Here is a 22115-nt window from a genome sequence, read left to right on the forward strand (position 1 = left end):
TGTTTTAGATTCCGTCACTCACAGTTGAAGAGTACCTATGATACAAATTACAGACTTCTACATGCTTTGTAAGTGGGAAAACCTGCAAAATCAGCAGTGTATCAAATACTTGTTCTCCCCACTGTACATAAATGTATTATGTATTATGTATATACATGTATTGTTAATATACAGACAACATGGACAGCAAATAACTTAAACAATATGAATTCACAATATTGACAGGTGTGTATAATGAAATATTTTATTTCAGAAGTTTTCACAAGGACAATTTTCTCTTTTGTGAAATGTTTATAAATGTTTAATATATTAAATATTTGCGTTTAACTTTGTACTTTCTCGTCAACTAATGTTGCTTCCATTAAGTAATTAAAACTAGATTTTACTCAGAGTAGAATTGACTAATTACAAGTATTGCCAGATTGTCAAATAACTAAGAATTTGACATGATGAATTATTGAATAAATTTAAAGGATATTTTTGTCAAAAGGCAAAATTTACTAGCCACTACAAAGCAATTCTTTGATAACACTAGCGTTATGTGCTTAGTTCAAACAGTCGCTCCACTTTTGCACAGGCAAGCACCATTAACACTTCATTATATGTAGTTTATTTGATATGTGCGTTATTTTATCATAATTTCTCCACTGTATCCGTGCATGTTGGTTCTCAAACGTGGACTACGTGTGTGGAGTTTGTCCTGGTTTTAAACTTATCCCACCTGAAGTGTGTCACCAGGTCTTACGTCACAACGTTCCAGAATGGACCACTGTGTCTATTCCCCCACCGGCTCCATTAATTAAGACCCATCATCAACCGTTCGCCCCCCGAGGGAGAGACAGACAAAATAATTAAAATGATCAATGAAGAGAAACTACAGCCCATCTAAAGGTGAACCCAGCCTTCACTCCCACATTAAACTAGACCACAGGCTTTAAAAAACACACTAATAATGCATACGCCTTCTCAGAACTTATAGCAGCTTTTCTTTACAAGACAATGATTACATTTGGACATAAGTAGTACCTTCGTAGAGAAGTAGTTCACCCATTAATATCTTGTCATCACATTCACCGTCATTTTATTCCAAGTCATCTTTATTTATATAGCATTTTTTACAAAACAGATTGTTTCAAAGCAGCTTTACAGAGATAACAGGAAAATAATGCAACATTTGTTTCTAGAAGAAAATAGCGTCATAGTCCAGCTTAAGTGAGTTCAGTGATGGTTCATTTTTTGTTGTAAAAAAAAAAGTATTAATTTAGTTCATTTATATATCTAGCCGCTCTGGAGAAAACCGTGATCCAAGCCCACATTAATTCCTCGGTGGAACACAAAGGTGGAATATATCCAAGCTACTTCTTTGCAACTGTCAAGCTGCAAAAATGCTACAAAATGGCCTTTTTTTGGGAGTAGCAAAGCAAAATTGATCACTGTATTTGCTGGTAATCTTCCTCCCCGCTGCAACTGCAACAAAATGCACTCAAGTTGGCTTTTCAAGACGCAGCTCTAGATTTGACACAGTGACACAAAACTGTATTTATTCTCATGTTTTGTTACTGAATGCAATCCACTAAGTTTGAATATGTAAACGTGCAAATTAAACAATTAAAAATGATAAGGCATCTGCTAAACATCAATGTTATGATCCATGAAAAAAGTCATTCGGTTTTGAACAACTGTAGGAAAGTGATATGAGGATTCGTAAACAATGACAGAATGAAACTTTTCGAGAGAACTATGCTCAAAGGAAATCAGAAAATGTAAAATGGCGTCTTAACAGTAATTCACCTATGGCTCTTTATTTATTTAAACAACTGTTCCCAGGGATTAAGTCTTTTAACAAAATCAAATTAGCGGTGCATGTCATCAACAGCGTTATAAATACGTGGAAGAAAGCCAGAGCTCTGCATTATAGAGACGGAAGTTCATCCCCGCACAGCTGAACATATGCAGATGCCCTTGCAGCTCGGCCTTGTCTATTGAGTGTCTAATTAAGTGCATTTCACGCTTGTGTGGTCACTTTGACGAGGAGGTGACTGAGAATGACTGCGGGGTAATTGGACTGGATGTAACGAGCGCCGTCTCGAAACCACTTCCTGCCACCGTTGGCGTATACTGCGCTGTTTTGTGTGTGGTGCTCTAACACGCGGTACAGTTGGGAAGATTTCCATTGCCCGCGCTTACCCTTGAAGGGGAGACCTGTCCTTCCTGTTTATTGCTGGAAGAAACGCGTCCATTGATTTTCATTAGGACCCTCTGTCCGTGTCTGGCATTGCAGATAATCTTCCCTTCCTCTGCACGCGGAGCTCGTTGCACCTCCAGCTGGAGCGGTTACGCCACGTGGGCTCCTCAGGTGGCATCTCACGTAACCAGACTTTTGGCTAACGGCAAGAAAGCATCCATGTAGAGGAAGATGCTGTCTGACTGATATGTCAAGAAACCAACCACAGTTTGTTTTCTTATTTAGAGGTGGGGACATCTGAAATAGGATGACGAGTAGTTTGTGCCCTAAATTGTAGACCTTGTATATATATTTTATAGATAAAAGAGTGTGAAGGGCAAGGTCCTACTATATATATATCACCTACTATATAGGTGAAGGGCACAAACTACGATATATATATATATATCTCTATACATCTCTATATATCTCTATCTATATATATATATATATCTATCTCTATATATATATATATATATATATATATATATATATATATATATATATATATATATATCTATCTATCTCTATATATCTATCTATCTATCTATCTATCTATCTCTATATATCTATCTATCTATCTATCTCTATATATCTATCTATATCTATATATCTATCTATCTATATCTATATATCTATCTATCTATCACTTACTGTGATATGCTAACATACTATATACTATACTATATAATGTTAGTATACTGAAAAAGGATGAAGAGAAAGTCACATGGAGAATCAAACCTCATCACAAGCAGCTTTACCACAAGAAGCTGAGGTAATTACTGATATAATAAAGCTGCTCTGTAATACAAATACAAAATGTCATCATTGTAACACGCATGACACTAAAACAATGCAATAAGCATTGTCAATTTATTGTTTTTCCACAGTAAATTATAAGATGACTTCCAAAAACTGAAAATGTGACAATTTATGAAATGCTCTGGTAGATTATATATTTTTTTTGTTTTTTGTTTTTAAACCAAATATAATAAGGAAAGTTACTGTTAACCAATGAACAGGTTTTACTGTAGCATTTTTACAACTATTTTACAGTGCAGGTACGATGGGATAAAGCAAACAAATGATATTGGGGGAAAACTCAGTTTCTTTTAAGATACTGTTTCTTGGTTTTAGTTTATGTGTAATCTCACCCATTGGTCCAATATCATGTTTCAACGTCACATGTTCTGATTGGCTGTGATTTTTGCATCAATTTCGCTTTCAAGTGTTGACGGATGACTTGCTGTCACACGCTCCTGCTTTGACAACAGCTCTTTTCTATGACGGTATGTTCATATTCAGATGAAGAATAGATTGGTTCAACAGGGTTATCACAATACAAGGTGTTTGAGGAGGATAACGCGCACCAGTCCGTGTCCCATTCAGCAGACACAAGTTCTTGTTAAAAGGGTTACTATTATTATACCCACTAGGCCTTCACACAAAGGCTCATCTTGTTTCAGCCTGCCCTTTAATTTCATTTGTTTTTTTCTTTTTCTTTTTTTGCACCGTCAGGAAATGTGTCAAGAAACCTAAATGAGGGTATTAAATAATTGGTGAGTAAAATAAAAATAAGAAACTTGAAAGGTCAAACTAAATAGAGGATTTTTTCTCGAACTCTTAATAATGAAAATTGTCATAAACTCTGGCTTCTTCATCAGTATTAGAGACAAAACTTTTTTCTTTTTTTTTTTTTTTTCTTCAGTATCAACTAGCCATTTAATTGCTATCATTGCTTAGTCTTCTTTTTGAGTTCCTATAACCATGATCAGGTGCTTTTGTTTGGAGACTTATCATAGGAAGTGTTCTTGCTGCTTAATGGACCACAGTGGAATGGAAGGAAATTAATTTAAAATTATTTAATTTAAAATTATTTAAAATGTATTATTTTGAACCAGGTTTAGTATAGCAAACTAAAACTAAAACCATTAAAAATATATATTTCTGTTAAAAAACATTTTAAGCTTGTTTCATTTCTTATTTTTCACTGATTTAACGATGTACTAAAATAAATTAAAATTAAACACGTGACAATTAATAAAAGCTCTATAGACACATTAAAAAAACATTAATACTTCAATTGAAAATTTGAAATTGAAAATATAAAAATGGAAAAGATTTTAAAATGTTAATAACTATAATATTATCACAATTATGCTAATATAACATCGTTTAACACCAAATATATTAAAGTACAAAAATAAATTAACTTATTTATTCACAGGGTGAACCCCAGTTTGGGTTATCTTATTGGTAACATTAATTTATTTAGTGCACTGTTAATAGCAATGTACTTTTTATGTTTTTTTATTTTTTTATTTTACTGAACCAAGCTGTGTTAAACTGTGGTCATATTTTAATGAGATTATAATGGTGATAATGAAATATAATTGTCAGAATGAAAATGTCAGAATGCAAATCGAAACGACCCCTTCAGTTTTGACAATTGATGACACCTTCATCTTTGTGTTCGCAGGCGGAGCCTGAAGGATTCTCTCATTTCCATTTGTACGTGTGTGCTGCCTTCCTGGTGCGATGGAGGAAAGAGATACTAGAAGAAAAAGATTTCCAGGTAAGGGAGTTTTCGTGTGGTTTCTGTGTCCTTGCGTAAGCCCCCTCCTCCCTCATTAACTGGCAGGGTCGAGGGGTCAGTGCGCCTGCATTAGTGTGATGACAACAGCAGCTGCTGTAAGGTGACATTGTAGCGTCCCTTTGAGACTCTTCTATTTCCCGTCCCCTCGCACACTCACTTACCCCGTACCATGCGATTGAGAGGTAAAGGGTTTAGGCATGGAGGCTTGGAAGAGGGCAGATGTGTCACCAGAAGTACAATGCGAGTTTGTTTATATAATCCAAACTCCCACTTCTGGTACTGAATTATTTTCTCTTTTTTTCACCCCATCCTGTCAATCAATCAATGATTTATTTATTTTTTGGTATAGCGCTTTGCACAATACATATTGTTTCAAAGCAGCTTTACAGAAAATCAAGATGTTCATGTTATAATATTTGTAATATAATATATATAATATTTTTGTATGTGTGTGCGATAATAGTTTACATTATTCACAACGATGTAAACAATCAGCTTACATGAGTATAACTGTATGCTTATAGGTAAAGTAGATTATATTGATGGGTGATAATATAGTTAAAAAAATTTCTGCATCTAACAATCAAGCAGATATATATATATATAGCTTTACGTGTGTGTACTCTATGTATCCGAGTAAGGTTGAATATACTTATAATAGTTTATTAGTCAACATTAAATAACTATTTCTGAAAGAAACTTTTTTTTTTTTTCTAGCGGATGTTACTGTACTCATCCACAATTCTGTCAGCATTTACTACAAATGTATATGATGATTGATGTTTTTTTCCTGTGGATTACAAAGGGGGAATTTTTGAAGGAAAAAAAATCACTATGATTGAATCATTAGCTACCAGTAAATATTAGAAATGTATTTTATTTATGAACTGGTTGATTTACAAACTTAACACACTGCAAACTTTCATTCAGCGATGGAACACCCACTTCTGCCAACTAATCAGTTCCTTATCAATTTCCTAATAATCAAGCCTCGTCCTACTTTTCAAATATTCTATTTCAATCAGAAATTGAATATTCTATTTCATGATTTACATCATGTTACAAAAATAAAAATGGGTCTGAACAGCATTCTCAATCCAGAAATCCAAATACTACTTTTTTCTTTCTAAATCTTTGCCTTCGCTTTAGACTTGCATCTCTGTGGAGTGAATAGACTGCTCAGTGTGTGTGTTGTTGAATATGCAGCGAGTCAGTGGTGTGTATCAGCAGTGTGTTGTGGGGCGGTTGATTTATTGTGTTTACAGTGCTCAGTGATTCCGAATTATCCCCTGCACCAGCTCTGCAGCACACGGCTGCTGTTTGGCATTCAGACAACAGCCCCGGGCCTCAGTCTTCACCCGCCTTTGCCATGTGTCAGCAGAGAGATTATTTCTCATATTCTGTCTCCTTATCCTTTTGTTTCACTGTATATTCCTTTCCCTTTTTTGCTGATTTGTTTTCACACACATGACCGTTGATATGCGATAGCCTATCGTGCCCTGCAAGACTGTCATGCCATAGACCAGTTAGAGGTATAGTGGTGTTATGGGAGATCTGTGGCAAAGAAGTTGACTTTGGTGCGCCCTAACCTGCGGTTTCACCTCCTTCACTGCAATCGACTCTGGTCAAGTTGCCCTAGACAAACAGTACCCCTACAGTTCCTTGCAGATCCTCCACACTAGCAAGTCTTAAAACAATTTGCTAGCTTTTTTTCCAAATAAAGTTTCCTGATTTAGAACGCTCTCCATACGCTGCTCACGTCACATGAGTGATTGGTGTTAGCATGTTGCTAAGATAACAAAACTATAGGCTATTAAAAATAAATATAGTGATGCCTCATGTTTAGCAACTGAAAATATTTGTCCAAAATAGCTGTCTTCTTCTCTCTCTTTTTTTGCTGTTTCTGACCTTTTTTTTTTTTTTTTTTTTTTTTTTTTTTAAATTGAGCCATTAATATCTTTATTTTGAATGGATGGATGGATGGATGGATGGATGGATGGATGGATGGATGGATGGATGGATGGATGGATGGATGGATGGATGGATGGATGGATGGATGGATGGATGGATGGATGGATGGATGGATGGATGGATAACACTCCTTTCAATTTGATCACAAATTTCACTTTTTTTATTTAGTTTTTGACACTCTTTAATGCGGTGTAACAGATTACTGTAGATGTCATAGCTCATTAGTTAGCTAGAAAAAATACAAATTTTTCTAAATATATGCACACAAAAATCATTATACTGTTACTTAACCTGTTCATTATAGTTTTTATTACAGACACTGTTTGAACTGGTATGTCAACAATGAATTAGAGTAGAAACATAATTATAGATATGAAAACCACATTATGTGCCATTTTTATTTGAGTAAAATTTTTGTGATTTAATTATTACATTTGATTACTTATTTGATTATTATATAAAGTACATTTTCAGTTTCGGTTTTCAGCTAACTGGAATATTCACTTGTCTCTGTAAAAAGTTAATTTAGGTGCATCAATTATACATGGAACACAAAAAAAAAAAAAAAAAAATCCTGGGTAAAATAGTTTGTATTTTTTCCACTATCTTGAGTGGCTTTTTTCTTTGAGGTTGTTCAGGGCTCGACAAGAAGGATTGTCCGGTGAACCGAACGTGATGAAAGTGTCACTGGTCCAAGCAGAACAGTGTTGCTTTGTCACAAAAGTTTATCATTTGCACATTTTTAAGTCTTGCCAGTTTAAACACTCAAGTGGTTTTAAACCATTTAAGTAGCCTGGGTTTCCCCATGCTGCCTTGAGCGCAGCGCGATTTTATTCACGCTGCTAGGCAGCCTGGACACCATGGACCAGATTTTTCCCTCAAAAAGGGAACCAATCACAGAACGGGGAGGGAGCAGCAAGACGATGACTACGTCTATGCGACACACCGAAGCAGTTTGTTTATATCTATGGATCCAACATGGCATCAGACGCGATGTTACCTTTCGATGCAGCCTTAGATGCAGCCTTTCGATGTTGTAAGTAGTTTAGAACGCAAGTTTATTTCGTCTTCTTCCACGTCGAATTTCTGTCGCTCTACATACGTCATCTGGTATAATTGAAACGATTGGCTATGAGCTACGTACAGGCGCATTTGATAGACATTCGTAGCGCCCAATAAACGGCTCTGGGCATTCGTAAACCACGCCTCAAATACGAGAAAATGAACATGTGGTTCCCAGACCACGTCTCAATGAGACGAGGTCTGACGTTAGCCAGGCTACCATTTAAGCACAAGACGACTCAAAGGAATTATACACAAAAAATGGCCGCCTTGGCGAATATTCTCTTAAACACAGTTTATACAGTTTACCTGCTGTTGCTGTGCATTCTGGGGTTGCCTTTTCTGCAATGAATGAATGCAGTCTTATGTAATGCTGAGAAACATGTGAATAGTACCAGTTAACTAGCCTGGATGCCAGCCGAACTTAGCCCCGCCCACTACATTTGTAGGTCGGGAAGTTCGGTCTGGACTTGATCCGTTGTGGAGCAACTATGCTCGAACCAGAGCTGTTCGGACCAATCAAATTGTCAGGGCGGGCTTTATACGATGATGGACAGATGATCAACAGTAACGTAATCATCCACGTCACCAACGAGCGCTTGGGTTGAATTCGTTTACAACAAAGATGACTGCCGCTGGAGAATTGAGATTTCACAAGTTCACACTTACAAATAAGTCAGATAGACTAAATGCATATTTGGCGTGCTGTCCGAGGAGAGGGCTCCAGGCTCGGTATTCGGCCTGAACCCAAAGTATACCCCCGTATTCCTGGCTGTGGAAGAACAAGCCAAGAATGAGTGGAGGGATGTTGAAAACTGTCAAGGAATGTTAGGTGAGTTGACAGAGTGAATAAATATATGCTTCCTTTCATGCTGATAGGGTAGACATGGTAATTGTTTGATGACAAGTTGATTGGATTGATTATTTGAACGTGCTCCTCTCAAACTTTGTTTATGAAACGTGTAGATTCCGCCATCGCGTCTGTTACAGAAGATATCGACAGCGCATTCATTTTAAAAGAGGAACAGAGAACCGCGATCAAGTTATTTTTGGATCGGAAAGATGAATGAAGAACATACGTCACTTACTCCGTTGCTCTGATTGGTTGTAGGTCTATCCAATTGAGTGCAGAGGCATTTTCTTTCCTGGTTCGGTTGAAACACGCCCCATAATCACAGCCCAATGGAGCAGTATCAGACTCACATTCTGACTAGAATCTGAATATGACGATGTCAGGCTACCAGTTAACATAAAAAACACCTTAAACGCTCATTAAATAAAGATTCATAACCCATTGTCATAGAATCGAGACAATGGTTTTTGAAGACTTTTTGAAGAAAATTCGTTGAGTGCACTTCCACAGTGGGTTAAATTTGAAAATGTCTTTGATTCTTCTTATAAAGATAATTGAAGATTCATTGGGAGAGATTTAGATTGAAGGAAAGACCTTATGTAAAGAATTAAATAAGTCTCCATTCAGATAAGATTGAGTTATAATTCTATCCCAGCATATCAAACTGTGAAAATTAGACTTGTCTTTTGGGATGCAGGTCTTTCATAGCAGTAGATTGCATGAGTGTGCAGTATTCATCTTAAATATGGCCTCTGGCTTCTGCTCTATCTTTCTTTCACTCCATTTACCCCTTCGTATCGTATCTTTCTAAACATAAAAAAAAGGCATTTTTATTTTGGAAAGTATTCTCATTAGGACCGGCCTCCAAGAAATACTTAAAGACCCATATTTTCTCAGAAGCTGTACACATGCTGTTCTTGAGGAGAATGCTAATTGCAGAGAGATGGATTGCTGGGTGGGAATTTTTTTGTGATTTTTCAAGTATATCTTGCAGACAGCAAGACTAGGGAATGAATTTCAAGAGAGATTGAGGGTTGGTTTCTAATGAAGCTTTCTTAATGAGCGTAACAGTTAATGGCTCTTGAAAATGAGGAAATCAGGAATTGTATAAATCCTTAATTAAGCACAATCCAAAATAAATTGTTGCTGTCGTTAAATAATGCTTATTGAAAGGAATTGTTCACCCCAAAAAATGTGACTTACTTTCTTGTATGGAACACAAAAGGAGATGTTTACTGTGATTTATAGTCTTCCGAGGCTTATTTAAAAATTATAACACGTCATAAATATTAGTCCATATGAAATCCATCGAACTTAATTAATGACAAAAAAAAATTTAAAATAAAAAAATCTTTCACTTTGCTAAATTGAACTTTTAGTTGCACTTGCATACAGTCAAATATCAAGGTACTTTGCATCAGGTTAAATGGCAATTATATCAAACTTCATTGGTTCGCGCATGTCTCAAAACCAAACATTGATGCATCTTGGCAGGCGAAGTACTCAAACGCAATGAAGATCAGGTCATTTATTAGCTCACTTTCATTGTATGGAGAGGCTTCTGAATATGAATATGAATCTGAATATTCGCCTTTAGTACTCCACAGAAGTCAGTCAGTCATACAAGTTTGAAATGAGATGAGGATGAGTAAATAATGAGCAGAATGTGACATAACAGTATAAATAATGTGGATTCTCTTGCAGGTTTATTAACGTGTCAGAAAGAGTAGGTGTGTCTTATGTTTCACTGTGACTTTTGTCTGACCCCCTGGTATTTCTAGGCGTTCGTAATGGCTTCTATTCTTGGCAGGAGGGCAATTAATGAGTATTGAAGCAGGGGGAAAATCTTTACTGGGACAGAAAAAAGGTTAAAATGACTATACCACAGCGACCTCATGAAAACCTGCTGTATGAACCAATCTGACCCGCTTTTAACCTTCCTGCACTCCTCATAATGTACGTAATTATATATTGTTGTCTCACCTCTAGGTGTTGGGAAGCAGGAACTGTTCTTATTGAGAAATGGTACAGGTTTTGACTAGACACAGTCAAACCAAAAATTATTCAGACACCAGATATAAGTTTTTATATGTTTTTACTAGTGGGTGCAGGACACTAAAGTTCATTTACGTAAGTGAGGATAGCAAAATAAAGTAAACTGTCACATATTATATCCAAAAATTCTTTATACAGTGGACTACCAGTAAAATGTATAAAAATGTAGGACCAAAATTTCAGACACTTTGACCTAACCATGTGTTAAGTCTTAAGTGTTTTTCTCTAATTGCTAATGCAACCTTTTTACACCACAGACTGAACAAAATTAAGCATTTCTTGGTAATTGGTAGCTGACAGCTATTCAACCTAATTCATTTGTGAGACAGTCTAACAGAAAGATGGCCAAAACCAGTGAAATACCAACTGATTTGGTAACTCTGAGTTCTTGTCATATTGTATTACCATTTTCTAAACTATTGCGAATAAACTGTAATAATGTGAGAAATGTGGAAGGGTATGCATGTTCAACTTGCAAGCATGTTTCTTACAACTAATCTGTGTAATTCTATACAATTTAACATTTTTTAAATTCAAAATCATCTTAATATTTCACAACAGGGTTCTTAGGGAGGTGAATGCAACAAAAAAAAAATGTTAAGGAACTGAATTTTTAAAGGGAAACCATTAAAGGTAAGGATCATTCCCAAAAAGGTCAGTTGTTTAGCTGGAGTATGTCTCCCTGGAAGTATATCTTTGCTTATGGACACTTAGTTGTTGTTGTTGTTGTTGTTGTTGTTGTTTTAAGTCCGTCACCTAAGCTGTAAATGTCACGTGACTCATCATTTTTTGAGCCACAAGAAAATGATGCGCTGACAACAATTGAGCATCTGACAACGGAACTGTGAGCCTCAAATATACAAGACCATTTTACACCAAGCCATCCAATAAATTGGCCATTGGTAAAACATCTAGTTAATACAAAAAAATATATACAAAAATTGTTGCTGTAACAAAATGCATTTCATCCAAATGTGTAGTATGGAGAAAGGACCACTCTAACTAGCCAAACCTTCACCCTTTGGTTTGTACTCAGTAGTTTATTGAGTCCTCCATAAGTATCAATGTGTACTGCATCTCTTCAAGAGCTCCAGTTTAGACCGCTCTCAAGCAGATGATTCTTTTTGAAAGCAAAAAATAAATAATGAGAGCAAATAAATTGGATGCTAGTGTGTTTAGATGAGAAGCTCTAATGCTTGGATAAGTGAGCGTGGAGACATAATGGATGCCGCTATCTGTGCTCTAAGCTGCTCTTATTCACTCCATTTTACTGCTGATACTAATGACGTTTTTTTTACTAAAATTCACAGTGATGCTAGTATAGATCTGAATAAAAAAGAGAGGGCAAGGCCATGTACAGTTGAACTTTGGCTATGAGCTGCATGCGTCTTCCCTGCGGAGTGGCACGGCAGGTTACAGACAGCCAAATGTCAACCCCTGATGCCATTTAGTAAGGGCAATATGCAGCAAATGAGCTCTCATTAGGGGTTTGTTTATCATGTAATGAGAAAGCCTTTGGTGCAGCTAACGGCCCGAGAACCTCTTCCCTCTTTTGTCTGTGATTACCAATTTACTCTTTATCGATGGGATTTTGTTTCGCTTTTTGGAGCCCCGTTGTCTCAAATGCCTACTAGAATACCAAAATATATGTTTTTGTTTTTTAAATTTATAGATAACAATTTCCGCACTCCCTGTTCAAAAGGACCATATCACACAGAAATCGTTGTTTTCCGCAAAACACGTTCTAAAAGCATAAATCACTCTACCCTAAGATACCTCATTTCAGAATGCAAGAGAGATGTTTATTATAACAGAACGGAACGGAACAGAATGGAATCGCGGAATCCGGACTTAAAAAATAGAATTGACTGTATAGGCGGAATGTCAAGGAATTTGGCAAAATTTTGAATGGATAAATCAAAAGTAGGGCTGTACATTTAAGCAAATCACTAGTGCATAGACAAGTATAGACTATTAAATCACTAGATATAGACTAGTGTCTTTGAATATTAAACCACAACAACACTATATGAGGATGCTCTACATTAACTTCCTCTCTAGAAATGGTCAACATTTTAATTGATAAAAACTATAGTCATAACTGCACAGAAACTCAAAGGTCTTCACTACAACCCACCAAAATATTATGACATAAATATATTACTTTTATATAATATAGTGTAGAAAGTAATAACAATAAGTTTATTAAAACATGTATTTTTTTAAAGAATATCACATAATTTTCCATTTTAATTTCCATTTAAACATTAAACCTCTGTAGTGCCGCACTTTGTTTGCCAAAAATGAAAGGAATTATTTGATTTTCATTTGATTGTGTTTTAAAAGATTAATTAAGCTGTTTTATGCATTAATTTGATTACCACTGTTTTTGATCATACATTTATATTAAATCATTAAAACAGAATCTATAAAAATTCAAACAAACACAGAATGTCTGAAAGTATATTGGGTGAATTCAGGTTGATAGGGACACTTTTTTCCCAGTTACAGTATCTCAATTATTGGAGTACAATTGATCCTTTTTGATTATTAAGTTTAAATAGATCATAAAATAATGTGAATAAAAAATCAGAAGGGCCTATGACTATTTTACAAAATGTTTGTGTCTGGATTGGAATTAATTGATCAAACTCTATTGAAATCAATTGTAAATCGAAGTAAAAGTGAGGCTACATGGGGCAGTGGCTTTTTTCTCTTTTTCTCACTTTGTTTGCTGCAAAGCATTCTGGGATTGCCTTCTCCGCTGTGAAAATGTGCGACTCAACCTTAGATTTTAGACACAGGAATGTTAGTAATGTTACTGTCTGCCTTTTGGAACAGCCTTTGCATTGAGGATGATACCTTCAAAATACTGTTTAGTTAGGCTGTTCACAAGGTTTTGGAACAGAGCTTGGCTCTTCTTCCAGTTGGAGCTGGACTTTTTGTCCAAATCAGTTATCCTAACCTCTTGTTCACTCATGCTTCCTGTTTTCAGGACATAGACAGTCATAACCTTCATTGCAGTCAACTCAAAATAAACACACACATCACATGAGCTCACTCTATCGCTATTAAGTTTTGCAGTCTCACTTGCACGTCAAACATGGCAATTCAAAACTTTAACATGGCAGTTCAAAGAGTTCTCTCTAACCGCTGAGACGCAGTCGAGTGTGAGCTCTGATAACGTGTTTATGCGTGGATGGAAGGAGGAATCGGAGAAATCAATCTTCCACTTTGGAGTTTTAATGGGTTGATTTAAATGGAGTTTACGGCAGAAAGGGAGCTAGTTGAATCACAAAGCAGCGTTTTAATGTGTGTGCGCGCATGCCAGCTATCTTTGGAAGAGTGTTGACTGCACAAGTAACCGCCGAAGCCTTAGTGCTAGACCCCAGGGCAGACCGCTGCTATCTCTACAGCACATGAAGCGGAAAACATGGAGTTATGTGCAATTATTATGTCCACCATACGCAAATGTGAGGCTTAATTAAAAAGAGGTCTATATATTACGCTGTCCATGAAATAAGATTATTCCCCTCTATATGATGAACACCTTCATACAGGCTTCATTAGTTGTGCTTATTAATAGCTTGTCATTTGCACTTGCTGGACATGAACATTGACAATATCTGGTTATTTCTGTGCTTTATTCAAACCTAATTTAAAATTGCAACAAGCTCTTTGTGCTTGCTGTGGGATTCAATGGGGATTCAAACTTTTTGAATGCCACAGACACCCGATATGATGACGCCCTTGTGAGGAAACCCCTCTTCTTAATTTATAAAGACCAATCTGCTGTGTTAAAAAAAAAAAAAAAAAAAAAAAATGTAGCATTATACTGTTAAGACATGTTGTTTCCATTTAAATCAAATAATTGGCTCTTTTTTTTTCTTTTCTTTTTATTAACATTCGGTTCCACTTTATTTCGATAGTCCACTTTAGGCATTCTACTAACTATAAGTTACTTTGCAACTACATGTCAACTAACTCTCATTAGAGTATTAGTAGACTGTAGTAGACTGTCAGTAGACTGTTAGGTTTTGGTTCGGGTTTGTAGAATAAGTTGACTTGTAGTTGCCATGTTACTTATAGTCAGTAGAAAATCTTTTGGTGGACCATCAAAATAAAGTGTTATTAGATATTAAGCATCCAGTCTACTAATACTCTATTGACAGTTAGTTGACATGTAGTTGCAAAGTTACTTATAGTTAGTAGAATGTCTAAAGTGGACTATCGTGGACTAACATAAAGTTTTACCAACATTCTACTAAATCCAAAAGGAGATGCTTTTAGAAGCACAACATGCTTTTACTCATTGTTAAATGGATAATTCACCCCCCCCTTTTTTTTTTATTTACCCTCATATTATTCCAAACCTGTGTGACAACACAGAAGATATTTGGAAAAATGTTGGTAACCAAACCAACAAATATGTTGGTATGGTTGCCATTAACTTCCACTGAGACATCTCAAAATATCTTCTTTTATGTTCCACTGAAGAAATGCAGTTTGGAACAACACGAGTGAGTAAATGATGACAGAAATTCTTGAAAGTTTTGGGAGAACTGTCCCTTCTTAATGAATGTATAAATGTTTCATAAAAAAAAAAAAAGATTGTCCTTTTTTCACATACAGTGAGGAAAATAAGTATTTGAACACCCTGCTATTTTGCAAGTTCTCCCACTTGGAAATCATGGAGGGGTCTGAAATTGTCATCGTAGGTGCATGTCCACTGTGAGAGACATAATCAAAAAAAAAAATCCAGAAATCACAACATATGATTTTCTAACTATTTATTTGTATGATACAGCTGCAAATAAGTATTTGAACACCTGTCTTATCAGCTAGAATTCTGACCCTCAAAGACCTGTTAGTCTGCCTTTAAAATGTCCACCTCCACTCCATTTATTATCCTAAATTAGATGCACCTGTTTGAGGTCGTTAGCTGCATAAAGCTGCATCTAGCTGTCCACTAGAGATGCGCGGATGGGCTATTATTTCATCCGCAACCGCATCACAAAACTCATCATCCATCCGCCATCCATCCGCACCAAAGTTTTTGACCAATTTTCAAAACCGCACCCGCCCGCCATCCGCTGATTGGGCGATGCAAGGCGCTGCTGATGACTTGGTTCAACCGCCCGCCACCCGCCCGAATTTAATTAAAATATTATTTTTCGTCACGTCATCCGCCCGATCCGCGGTTTATCCGCGGAGTCCGCGGCTGTAACCGCCAACCGCGCATCTCTACTGTCCACCCCATACAATCAGTAAGAATCCAACTACTAACATGGCCAAGACCAAAGAGCTGTCCAAAGACACTAGAGACAAAATTGTACACCTCCACAAGGCTGGAAAGGGCTACGGGGAAATTGCCAAGCAGCTTGGTGAAAAAAGGTCCACTGTTGGAGCAATCATTAGAAAATGGAAGAAGCTAAACATGACTGTCAATCTCCCTCGGACTGGGGCTCCATGCAAGATCTCACCTCGTGGGGTCTCAATGATCCTAAGAAAGGTGAGAAATCAGCCCAGAACTAAACGGGAGGAGCTGGTCAATGACCTGAAAAGAGCTGGGACCACCATTTCCAAGGTTACTGATGGTAATACACTAAGACGTCATGGTTTGAAATCATGCATGGCACGGAAGGTTCCCCTGCTTAACCCTCTGAGGTCTGAGCTGTTTTCTGGCCCTGGAGGTGTTCTGACATGCTCTGACATTTGTGCTTATTTCTGTTACTTGTGACATTGTCATGGCTAAAGTCTGATTACACTGTATTTAGCACAAACTCTGCTACAATAATATATCAGCAGCATGTATGTAAAAGTTTGTAGTTTTGAGATAATGACATTTATGCGTGGTTTGTGAAAATACCAAAAAAAATTGTCACTGAAATAAGGCCATGAAACCCATACTGATTATTTCTTCACAAGACTTTTGAAAATTGTATCACGTAGCCTAGAATATTTGCTCCAAAACTATGTGAAAATCACCCTGACTGCTCATTCAGATAAGACAATATATTGATTTAAAATTTCTAAGACGTGTTTTGTGTGAGAAAGCCTTATGCGAAGAGGCGTGATCATCTCATGAATATGTAAGCCTTCAACACCTGAGAAAGACAAAGACACTCCCCTAACTGCCCTATTAGGAGCGATCAGGCCCTGTCATTCTGAGCAACCTTGCACAAAGAATGAGGAGATTTAAAAAAGAATGGCTTTTAGATTGTTTGGATTTATTTACAACACAACATAATCCAAAGATACACAACAAATGACAAAAGAGCACATTGAAAACAATGATCCAAAGACAGAGACCTTTGTGCCATTCCTAAAAACATTGTACATACCTTTCATTTCCAAGGTGTTTGATTTTCACTTTATCACTTTATCATGTACAGAGACTCATGTGAATGTTGAAGTCAGCAGGACTCAGTTGCATCTGGTCCCTGAAAGAAAAGAAAAAAAGTGAACATACTGGTATCAAGAGAAACTAGGCCTGCACGATTTTGGGAATACATTTTAGATTTTTCTGGTTAAAATTGCTTTTTAAAATTCACAGAATACACACACACACACACAAATGTTTCCAACAATATATAATATAATGAACACCATGTGTGTTGTGCCTTGTAGGCATAAGCTATGTGCAGTACTGCATAAAATAATTATAACAATAACCTATATAATAGCAGCCTATAAATCTTCCAAAAGATTTCAGTAACAATGCTAGAGAAAAATATATTGATTATCTTATGTTACTTCAAATGTTTCCATTCGTTATGATGATATGAAATGAGATAATAGTAAAAACATAAAGCCTAATGTTTGGAGCATTTTTCCTTTCAAACGTGATCGCGCTCCAAAATATGATACATTCAAACGCGATCGCGCGCGCTCCAAAATATTAAACATTATGGTTATACATATCTATGTTTGAGCAGATATCCACAAACAGTATTTAACAGTAAACACGGGTCTAAATAGTATAATATTCACCATATATCTAGCAACAGTTCAACTGCAATGTGAAGTTTATGCAACAATACCATAAACTAATAAGTAAGAATTTCTTACCTTACATCTTTCTTGTCTTCAAATCGCGTTCTTCTTCTGAGGTAAATTCAATGTAAGCTCAGACGTGTCTTCCAAACTCGACGAAAAGCAGAGACTTGTGAAGTTTGTTGGTGTTTTGTGTTTGAGGTAACGAGGGCGTTCGCGTTCCATGTGGAGATTTGCATGTGAATCACTTTTGCGCGAGTGGGCGTGGTCGAATTAAATTAATGCCAATTAACAAATATTATGAATACATTTGAAATGTTTATTATGAGACAGTTTCTTAGCTTTTATATTGTATTTATTATTGTTAAGCTTACTAATATATTTATAAACTATTCTATTTTATCATGCATTTATTTATTAATTGCATTGTTAACTACTTGTGTTGTTTTTTGTTTTTAAATGAAAATTTACTTTTCCTTTTAAATGCGCTGTGGGGATGTCGCAAATGTAATTTCATTGTTTTATACAATGACAATAAAGTACTTCACTTCACTTCACTTCACTTCACTTCACTTCACTCATTAAAAGTAATTAGCAAGCGTTTGAGATACTGGACATCCTGTTGGTTTTATACAAATTACTTAAACAGAGAATATTTGTTTTCAGTTTGAATCCGATCATTTAAAAGTACACACTTAAATGTGTATAAAGGTGTATGGCTCATAAATGTGTGACAAGTATTCGCTGAGTTTTGTTTCAGTTTATAGACGTGCTCAAGAAAAAAAAGTTCACCGCGACGGAGAGGCAGAACGCACACCCTGTTTATTTTCTTTATTTTACAAAAGCACAATGTTTTGATTTGATTGTAAGTGGACACATACAAAAGTAGAAATATCACAGATTCTTTTTTTATATTTCTTTTTTCTGTATAACCATAAATGACGGAGTAATTTAAGTTTATTGTACTACAATGTGAAGAAAATCCAGCAAAACGCGGGGGCGCGTTTGCCGACCTCAGAGGGTTAAACCAGCACATGTCAAGGCCCGTCTTAAGTTTGCCAATGACCATTTGGATGATCCCGAGGAGTCATGGGAGAAAGTCATGTGGTCAGATGAGACCAAAATAGAACTTTTTGGTCATAATTCCACTAACCGTGTTTGGAGGAAGAAGAATGATGAGTACCATCCCAAGAACACCATCCCTACTGTGAAGCATGGGGGTGGTAGCATCATGCTTTGGGGGTGTTTTTCTGCACATGGGACAGGGCGACTGCACTGTATTAAGGAGAGGATGACCGGGGCCATGTATTGCGAGATTTTGGGGAACAACCTCCTTCCCTCAGTTTTAGAGCATTGAAGATGGGTCGAGGCTGGGTCTTCCAACATGACAATGACCCGAAGCACACAGCCAGGATAACCAAGGAATGGCTCTGTAAGAAGCATATCAAGGTTCTGGCGTGGCCTAGCCAGTCTCCAGACCTAAACCCAATAGAGAATCTTTGGAGGGAGCTCAAACTCCGTGTTTCTCAGCGACAGCCCAGAAACCTGACTGATCTAGAGAAGATCTGTGTGGAGGAGTGGGCCAAAATCCCTCCTGCAGTGTGTGCAAACCTGGTGAAAAACTACAGGAAACGTTTGACCTCTGTAATTGCAAACAAAGGCTACTGTACCAAATATTAACATTGATTTTCTCAGGTGTTCAAATACTTATTTGAACATTGTACATTGAACACATACATTGTGATTTCTGGATTTTTTAAATTTTTTATAGATGTCTCTCACAGTGGACATGCACCTACGATGACAATTTCAGACCCCTCCATGATTTCTAAGTGGGAGAACTTGCAAAATAGCAGGGTGTTCAAATACTTATTTTCCTCACTGTAATTATATATGGATTTGTTCTTATATCTTAGTGTTGAAACTGTGTAATACTTGTATGGAATAAAATAACTTGACACATTGCCCTGGCAACCAACCAGAACAACTTGTAACCACATAGCAACACTCTTAAAAGAATGCCTTAACAACTACATCACAACACCCTGGCAACCATCCAAAACACCCTTATATATTGCCGATGAGTTTGGCATGGACAAGCACCATATCTAGTTCTGTATGAAACATTTCTTATACTTTCATTTGGAAATGTTCAATAACTAATCTACGAATGTAACAAATGCAAAGAATATTTCATCCTTGCCTCCCTCTTGTCTTTCGAAAATTACTGAATTAATAAAAGTAAAAGAAATGGCAAAGAACTCAAGAGGGGAAGCTGGGTGGTTCACGCCTGTTACGTTCATTATGCTGCTAAATTAAAAAGCAGCAACTATCAGCTCCTAATGTTTTGTCTCGTTCCACCTCAGGTGGTTCAAACAGCCGAAACTAAATGGATTCGCTGTCTGTGTGAATAACTGTGAGCAGACAAACTCTTAATTTGTTTTGCAGGCTCTTAGGGGCGTGTGGCTGATTGGCTTACCGCTCGAACCTCTGAGCTAATACAGCTTTTAAACTCGTGTTCTCAAGTGTGTGCATCACTGAGATTCTTCATTCCATCAAGTGCTGACAGAACACTAAATATGTTTGCCCACTGTGCCAAGTTAGTTGTAGAAAACTCCTATATGATTTTGTTAGTGCAATGCAAGCCAAAGTGTTTGTATGTTATTAGAGGATGTTTTTGGTACTGTACCTTTAAGGGTGAAATGCAAAAACTGAATTGCAAAAACAGTGACTGTTCAAACAGTTTTCCCACAGTGTTTACAGCCCTTGAGAAAGTCATCTTAGAAATGACTTTTCTGTCAACAATTTAGGGTAGAAAAGAATACTGACTTCTATATATAAATATATCTTCTTATGATTGACTTACCTCTCAAATTGTGCATGTGCATAATAGTGTGTTATATTACAAGCAGGATGCGAATTACATGGACACCAAAACAGTTGATTGAGGGTGGGTGTTTGCATACACCAAACTGATTATATTCCGTATATCAGATACATACTTAGAAAGCGTAATTTTACATATAACTTCAACAGAATGATAACAACATTTCAGTAACCAACACCAATGATATTTCAGGCAGAGCGTGCATTATCAGAAAACAAATTTGTGGCAACAATAGGCTATTTAGTTTCAATATGTATGAACTACCTTAGTTAACATGAACTGAGAATGAACAATACTTCTTCAGCTTAATATTAATTACAACATTTACTAATACGTTATTAAAATCAAAGACTGTATTAGTTAACGTTAGTTAACGCACTGTGAATTTACAGTACATGAACAAACAATGAACAGCTGTATTTTTATTAACTAACATTAGCAAAGATGAATAAATACAGTAACAAATGTATTGCTTATTGTTAGATCATGTTAGTTAATACATTAACTAATGTTAACTTATCAACCTTATTGTAAAGTGTTTCCAAAAAATCTTATCAAGAATTCAAGATCAAATTTGCTTTGGGAACGTTGTAATTCCTATGAAAATTCTTTAGAAATAGAAACGTGACTCAAGAACCAATGTAATTTGCTATTAGTGACTTCATACCTGACGTAACTCATCTTAATGCAAGTTTGAATATTGACAAACTTCCTCCTTGTTATCTATCTCTGGATAATGGGCCTGTTTCTGAATACAGAATATGTGCTTGTACAGAAATGTGGGCGGTCATATGTCAATGAGCAAATGGCTGTGATGTCAATCGAAGGCAGTTCTGGGTTTTTGCAGCTTAGTTTTAAAGAGCAAGAAAAATCCTACTTTCCACATTGTCCGTCTGCTGCTTTTTCTCGGCTGTGCAAATGTCAAGCACTTTTTCAATTAACTTCCAATTTTACATGCATATCGGATATATAAACCATTCACAGCAAGCTGTAATTGAGTGCGAATCACTATCTAATTGTTTGCGGATCGAAAGTTTAATTTTGTTTGCCTGGTTTGACTTGAAATGAATTCAAAGTGACAGTCATATTTTGTTTCCTCTTGGGGGCAACTGCAAGTTTATTATTAGTTTTTTTGTGTTGTAGAGTGTAAGATTACAGTTAGTCAGAGGTGAATTTGCAAGCAATTAAAAAAAAAAAACCATCTCTAGAGATTTATAGTAGTGCAGATATTTTCCTTGCCATCTTGTTACTGAGTTATAGTGTTGACTCTATTAGGACGGTTGCATTGAAGGATTAGGTGAAATGAACTCTTCATGATTAATCGAAAACCTAGCACATTCATCAGAGAACTAGTAATTTTGTCCACACTAGAGCTTCTGTAGGAGACCCGCCGGTAATGATTAATCGTCATACGTGCAGGTCCCGAATCAAGAGCAACCCTCCTGCCTGTAAATGTGCTTTAATACAGTTT

The 22115-nt window shown here is 36.4% G+C and overlaps 1 protein-coding gene and 1 long non-coding RNA gene across 4 annotated transcripts in view; one reads left to right on the forward strand and one right to left on the reverse strand.

Moving 5' to 3' along the window:
• tbc1d22a (TBC1 domain family, member 22a) overlaps nucleotides 1–22115 on the forward strand; it is a 164145-nt gene that overhangs the window by 132366 nt on the left and 9664 nt on the right. For all 3 annotated transcript variants that reach the window (XM_082167422.1, XM_082167424.1, XM_082167423.1), the window contains one exon: nucleotides 4704–4799. In XM_082167422.1, the coding sequence (XP_082023548.1) occupies nucleotides 4704–4799 (96 nt within the window). The remainder of the gene's footprint in view (nucleotides 1–4703; nucleotides 4800–22115) is intronic.
• The window catches only part of LOC309497230, a 179960-nt gene that overhangs the window by 14925 nt on the left and 142920 nt on the right, over nucleotides 1–22115 (reverse strand). The gene's annotated exons all lie outside the window — the stretch shown is intronic.

Source organism: Leuciscus leuciscus, assembly GCF_965113295.1.
Source record: "Leuciscus leuciscus genome assembly, chromosome: 4".
NCBI lineage: Eukaryota > Metazoa > Chordata > Actinopteri > Cypriniformes > Leuciscidae > Leuciscus > Leuciscus leuciscus.